Consider the following 7,396-nt stretch of genomic DNA (forward strand, 5'->3'; position numbering starts at 1 on the left):
ACATTCCTGGCCCCCTCCTGATACTACTCATATGGCCTCAAGCTGGATGGGTATCACCGCTGCTAATCCTCCTTCACAGGTAGGTGTTTTAATGGACTATGGTGTACTTCCAAGGACACTAGATATGTTCAGCCATTGCCTGAGGGTGACATAAATCACTCTCCAGCCTCCCTTCCTTGTGGCTGCTGGGTCCCCACTGCCCCCTCTGGGATTGCAGAGCTTTTATTTCCCTGCAGATACCTGGATTTAGCACTTTCCCTTTGGGTGACTCCACCACTTTGTGCGGTTTCATTCACCGCCAACCACAGGCACACACAGTACATGGAGATCCCCTGGGCTCTCCAAGCAGCTCCAGACACCCCTGCTTAAGCACATGATCCACATGTCACATTTGAACACCCCTGGGTATGTACCTCAGTGAACATTCACCATCTCCACTGTCTGGTACCAGACACCAACAGGTGTCTAAATCCAACTCCTAATCCAACTCTTGATCTCTAACAGGTCACACTATGACAATGAGCTGTTTGCTCCTGAACCCGTGGAGCAACAGGCCCTTTTGGGGTGCAGTTGCTCATGCCTATTCTTGGCACCAGCCTTGGAAGACAAGTTGAGTCTCCAGGCACTGCGCTCGGGAGATCCATTTTTATTACAGAGATGCTAGGAGGGAGTCAGCTCTGACCCATTGCTGGATATATATTTATACAGGCTCCAGGTGAGACAGAGCAGGTTAATAACTCAGAAGTGAGATGAATGCAAACATTTCTGTAGGAGCATAATAACCAAAAATTACTACAAAATGAGAATGATAGCAATTATGATCATGATATTTAGCATAACAATAATGATACTAATACTAATCATGATAAAATTAAAAACAACAAAGCATAGGCCTAGAATGGCAGTCATTTGTAGAGAGTGATGGGAAAGTCATCATGAATGACTGAGAAACATCCATGAAATCACCTTCCTAATGGCATCCTTCAGCTGTTGGTTCCTCATGCTGTAGATGAGGGGTTTCGCTGATGGAGGTACCACTGCATATAGAACTGCCACCACCAGATCCTTGGATGGGGAGGAGATGGAAAGGGGCTTCAGGTAGGTGAACGTGGCAGTGCTAGCAAACAGGGAGACAATAGCCAGGTGAGGGAGGCATATGGAAAAGGCTTTGTGCCGTCCCTGCTCAGAGGGGATCCTCAGCACAGCCCTGAAGATCTGCACGTAGGACAGCACGATGAAAACAAAACACCCTAAAGCTACAGAAAGACTAATCACAAGAAGCCCAACTTCTCTGAGGTAGGATTCTGAGCAGGAGAGCTTGAGAAGTTGAGGGACTTCACAGAAGAACTGGTCCACAGCATTGCCTTGGCAGAGCGGTAGTGAAAATGTATTGGCAGTGGGAAGCATAGCCTTGAGAAAACCACTGCCCCAGGCAGCTGCTGCCATTTTGGCACAAGCTCTGCTGCCCAGAAGGGTCCTGTAGTGCAGAGGTTTGCAGAGGGCAACATAGCAGTCATAGGCCATGACGGTGAGAAGACAGTACCCCCCTGCAATCAAGAAGAGAAGGCAAAAGACCTGGGCCGCACATCCTGAGTAGGAAATGGCCCTTGTTTCCCAGAGGGAATTGGCCATGGATTTGGGGAGAGTGGTAGAGATGGAGTCCAGGTCAAGGAGGGAGAGGTTGAAGAGGAAGAAGTACATGGCGGTATGGAGGCGGTCGTCACAGGCTATGGCTGTGATGAAGAGGCCGTTGCCCAGGAGGGCAGCCAGGTAGATGCCCAGGAAAAGCCAGCAGTGCAACAGCTGCAGCTCCTGTGTGTCTGCAAATGCCAGGAGGAAGAACTCTGTGATGGAGCTGCCATTGGACATTTGCTGCTTCTGCACATGCAGCACTGTTCAAGGAGGAAAAGACAGTAAAAGGTTAGGAGAGTCTTGTTTGAGCAAAATCAAAGGCATTTCACAAAGAACTTCCCCCTGCTATATGCCTCCCTTTTCCTCTTCTAGGAGACCTTCCTTCATCTGCATGGCTGGAGTTCTGGCTTGTGCTGGCTGAATGTGCCATAAGGAGCAACGCCTCCAGAGGAGTTGGCCCTGCTCTGCAGCAGTGGGATCATGGGATGGTGGGGGCAGAAGCCAGTCCTGATGTTTACATTTTTCAGATGATCAGCCCAAACCCGGACCATGGTGACTGGCCAGGGCTGGAAATAAAAGGTACAAAGGGCCAGGCCTAGGGCTGATGTTTAGGGGATGGGTGGGGTAGACTGTCTCAAGGACATGTAGACTGTCTCAACTCACCCAGCTGCTGGGTCATGCTTCCTTCAGTGCACGACCTGACACAGGGTCCCAGACTCCCTCTCCATGACACCATTCGGGAGGGATGATGGCACTATGTATAAGGAGTGGGGAGCACCAGGCTTCTTCAGCCACTTCCCCACTTTAATCTACTCCATTGTGTTTTTATCTGGCCTTTCCTATCTCTCTGCCTAAAAAAGTTCTTGTACAGCTATCCTTTGTGGATGGTGGACATCATTAGATGCAGCTTGGACTTAGCATAGAGTTAAGAAATGTTTTATTGTTCATGAAATTGTATTGTGTGTAACTTTTGTTAAACCTAGGGCTGGCAGAGACAATCCTCTCAGAGAAAACCAGTCCAAGCTCACTTGTGGGGCTCTTGTGAAGTTCTGGGGGCAAGGCTGGGCAACAGCAGTTGGCCATGCATTACAGCAAGTGCTTTCTAGTTTCCCATATACTTTATGCATCAGCTTATGGCAAGCCCAAGTGTAAGGTCTAGGTTGCTGTGAAGGGTCTCTGAAGATAAGGCAGGGCAGCAGCCCAGTGGGGACTTTAGACTGACCTCAGCCCAAGCCAGATGATGGAACTGGAAGGCAGAAGGATGATGCCAGGACACTGGTAATTTGGGTCCCTACTTCACCTCTGGGCTTCATTTGCTCCTCTCCAGCTTTGGAGTGCTCAAGGACTTCTAAACATCCTTTATATTTCAGCTGATCTGAGAAGCTAGATGTTTTCCTGTCTGTGCATCTGCCACTGCCTGCAATAAGAAGAGGCATCAGAAAAAGACTAGTAGGAAGTTAGGGAGGCGCATTTATGGTGATGTTCCTCATGGCAGAGCTCAGCAAATGTGTTCCTGGTGTGGGTAAGAAAAGCAGTGCTAAGTTTAAGCTGGTACCATGCAAAGGTCTCTCTGGATACCAGGCAAACAGTGCTCGAGCAATCAGAGGATATTAAAGAGTTACTGCTGATCATGGGGGAAGTGGTCTGGGAGAAAATGAGCACCATCCCTCACGGGGAAGCTCCAACTACAGTGACAGGAATTGCACATTTCCACATGCCTGTTGGCGGGGCTTAGCATCCGTGTGAGAACTTGGGTACACAATAAATGCATGGAATTCCGCATCACAAGCTGACTGCCAGACTGCTCAGCCACAGATCTACTGAATTTTCCACATGTGAAACCCCAAGCTGTACCTTAAGTTGCTCCCCTGCGCTCTTGGATTCAGAGGTGTGGAAACTGCAGCTTTTCGTTCCATTTGCAAATGCTGTTGAGTCCCTTGGATCCAGGAAGAAAGCCTCTCCATGGCTTGGGCAAGTAAGAAAGCAGAGAGTGAAAAACTGCCTTCTTCATGCCCCTATCACCTAACTCCACTGCTGGGCATGAGAGGGAAAACTGTCATAGTATCATAGAATAGTTAGGGTTGAAAGGGACCTTTAAAGGTCATCTAGTCCAAACGCCCTGCTATGATCAAGGACATCTGCAACTAGATCAGGTTGCTCAGATCCCCATCTAACCTGACCTTGAATGTTTCCAGGGGTGGGGCATCTACCACTTCTCTGGACAACCTATGCTAGTATTTCACCACCCTCATTGTGAAAAATTTCTTCCTTACATCTACTTGAAATCTGCCCTTTTTTAGTTTAAAACCATTACTCCTTGTCCTATTGCTACAGGCCCTGCTAAAAAGTCTGTCCCCATCTTTCTTATCAGCCCCTTTAAGCACTGAAAGGCCACAATAAGGTCTCCTCGGAGCCTTCTCCTCTCCAGGCTGAACAAGCCCAACTCTCTCAGGCTGTCCTCATAGCAGAGGTGTTCCATCTCTGATCATTTTTGTGGCCCTGCTCTAGACCCGTTCCAACAGGTCTATGTCTTTCCTGTGCTGAGGGCTCCAGGACACAGCATGCCAGGTGGGGTCTCACTAGTGCGGAGCAGAGGGGCAGAATCACCTCCCTCGCCCTGCTGGCCATGCTTCTTTGGATGCAGCCTTCTGGGCTGCGAGCGCACGTTTCTAGCTCATGTCCAGCTTTCACTCACCAGTACCCCCAAGTCCTTCTCAGCAGAGCTGCTCCTAATCCCTTCATCCCCCAGCCTGTATTGATACTGGGGGTTGCCCAACCCAGGTGCAGGACCCTGCACTTGGCCTTGTTGAACCTCATGAGGTTCACATGGACCCATTCCTTGAGTTTGTCCAGCTCCCTCTGTATGGCATCCCATCCCTCAGGCATGTCAACTGCACTACTCAGTTTGGTGTCACCTGCAAACTCGCTGAGGGTGCACTTGATCCCAATGACTATGCCACTGATGAAGATATTAAAGAGTACTGTTCCCAATACAGACCCCTGAGGGACACTGCTCGTCACTGATCTCCATCTGGATATTGAGCCATTGACCACCATCCTCTGGATGTGACCATCCAACCAATTCCTCATCCATCCAACAGTCCACCCATCAAATCCATACCTCTCCAATCTAGAGAGAAGGATTTTGTGGGGGACCACATCAAAGGCCTTACAGAAGTCCAGATAGGTGACATCGGTAGCTCTTCCCTTGTCCACTGATGTGGTCACTCCATCGTAGAAGGCCACTGGGTTGGTCAGACAGGACTTGCCCTTGGTGAAGCCATTCTGACTGTCTTGAATCCCCTCCCTGTGCTCCATATGCCTTAGCATAACTTCTAGGAGGATCTGTTCCATGATCTTCCCAGGCACAGAGGTGAGGCTGACGGGTCGCTAGTTCCCAGGGTCCTCCTTGCTACCCTTTTTAAAAACAGGTGCAATGTTTCCCTTTTTCCAGTCACCAGGGACTTTGCCTGACTGCCATGACTTTTCAAATATCATGGAGAGTGGCTTGGCTACTACGTCAGCCAATTCCCTCAGGACTCCAGGATGCATCTTGTCAGGTCCCATAGACTTGTGTATATTTAGGTTCCTCAGGTCGGCTCGAACCTGTTCTTCTCTTACGGTGGGAGGGACTTTGCTCCTCCAGTCCCCATCTTGCAGGCCATCCCCTCGAGAGGTGTGGGAAGAGACACTGCCAGTGAAGACTGAGGCAAAGAAGTCGTTTAGTACCTCAGCCTTCTTCTGTAAATGTACAGTCCTGATGTTTACATTTTTCAGATGAAACCACTCCTAAAATGCAGGAGAGTGTGTCAGCATCTGCACTTGCATGGCTAAGCAATGGGGATTGCAAAAGGAAGTTTGAGAGTTGGGTTTTTTTACAGCTGTCCTCCATATAACTTGGTGAGCATTTTGCTTGTCAGAAACCCTCAGCATTTCTGCTGCGCTCAGGGAGAACAGAGAGAGTCCTGCAAAGTGAAAGGATTGCCTGTGAAAGGCCTCACAACATCAGTGTTTGCCAGATGAAACTGATCCCCAGAGAGCCTGACAGCAAGAACAAGATAACTGTAGCAATAACACTGTCAAGTGGGGTAAAGGAAATACACATTAACAGTCTATCTGTGAGAGGGAAGAGGAGGGAAAGGGAGCGGGGAGGGGAGAACGGAGAGGGAGGGGAGGCAAAGCGAGGAGAGGAGGCACACAGGAAAGTGTTCTCCTTACCCAGCTCTGCATGCTGCCTCCCAGACCTCAATATTACCAGGCAGTTGGTCTCAGCTCTTCGCTCTGCAGACAAAAATGACATGTAACTGGAGAACTGCACCACAGCTCTGCTGGAGCTCTGGCTGCAGAGGAGGCGGTTCACACCTTGGACCCCACAGCCCTGAGTCTCGTCTGAGTGGACTTGACTCTTGAGTGGAGTCACCATCTCTGGAAGTATTCAAAAAACGTGTGGATGTGGCGCTTCGGGACATGGTTTAGGGGACATGGTGGCGTTGGGTTAACGGTTGGACTTGATGATCTTGAAGGTCCTTTCCAACCTTAGTGATTCTGTGATTCTGTGAGAACAGAGGCTTTTCTGGGTGGGAGGGGAGGCAAGGGGGCTTGCTCAGAGGAAGCTGTGTGCACTGAAAGGAATCATACAGAGATTTCGAAATCTCCCTCCTGCAACATTTCTGATTTTATTTTCCTCTCATTCCCTGATCATATCCCTGCTGCCTGGAGATCTTCCTCTTGTAAAGTGTTTTCCTGTCCCATGTCTTTTCCCTGTCAGTGCTCACAGATCCCATCCCAAACTTTGTGCACTCACCTTGGCCCTACAGAAACTTGCATTTTTGCAGGACACTGGCTAGGCACATATTCATGTTTCCAGGTGGAAAGGGGCAGGTCAGAACAATCATGAAGGGTCCAGCAAAAGTGATGCTAATGCTGTCCACAGGCAGAGGAGGGGCTGAAGGCACTTTACAAGGCTCTTCGCAGACCTGTTGACCACTTGAAGTTGCAGATCAGACATCTCTGTGACATGTTCAAACTTGAGAATTCCTTTTCCATCTCTCCCTTCCCTGCACCCCACTATGCGTAGAGCAGGAAAATTAAAACACAAGAAAGCTCCTTATCTTTACAGTAATCCCTGCATTGAGCTTCCTCTTGAAAATTCTCTGCTGGAGATGCCCTGGGGGTAATCTGGATATGTGAGCAGCCCTGACCCACACAGCACCTTCCCAAAATCAGGACGTGCCCTGAAACAGGTTGCTCCTTCCACCCAAAGCTTCTTCCCGCAGTGCCATGGAGGAAGGCAGGCTGAGACCTGACCCTGGCAGGCGGCAGAGTCCCTGTCCCAGCACACAGCCCGTGGGGCAGAGGGTCCCTGCTCTGAAGGGCAGCCCTGGGCACCCCTGGCTGCACGTCTGGCTTCACACCCCTGCCGACATTCCTGGCAGAAGGGAGATGTCACGTCCTGTCCTTTGACAGTGTGGCAGGGAAGCCCTGCTCAGGAGCACCTTCTCCTCCTCTGCATAAACCATGGTACGTGCCAGTTCTAAAAGATACTTCCAGGATACCCATCTGCACCGCCCTGCAGACAGAGACTTTACCATGTAAAGGGCTGAGACTGTTCTCCCACAACAGACTTTTTAACTTCTCTGCCTTGTTCACCTCCCCTTGGTGTCTTGCAAGCAGTGCACTCAGCTCAGCAGAGGACCTGTACCTGGGCAGAGCTGCCTCCGGGCAGTGCTGCAGGCTTGCCATGAGCTGCCTCTGTCCCAGGAGC

General features: G+C 50.0%; 1 protein-coding gene across 1 annotated transcript; it reads right to left on the reverse strand.

The window, feature by feature from the left end:
- Window positions 1-933: 933 nt before the first annotated feature.
- On the reverse strand, window positions 934-1,751 carry LOC309409219 (olfactory receptor 14C36-like; the record flags this gene model as incomplete). The annotated part of the gene is made up of 1 exon (XM_082005334.1): window positions 934-1,751. The coding sequence occupies exon 1, from the start codon at window positions 1,699-1,701 to the stop codon at window positions 934-936; it is 768 nt and encodes a 255-aa protein (XP_081861460.1). The 5' UTR covers window positions 1,702-1,751.
- Between the last annotated feature and the right edge of the window lie 5,645 nt (window positions 1,752-7,396).

The sequence above is a fragment of the Phaethon aethereus genome (genome assembly GCF_964289735.1).
Source record: "Phaethon aethereus genome assembly, chromosome: 12".
NCBI lineage: Eukaryota > Metazoa > Chordata > Aves > Phaethontiformes > Phaethontidae > Phaethon > Phaethon aethereus.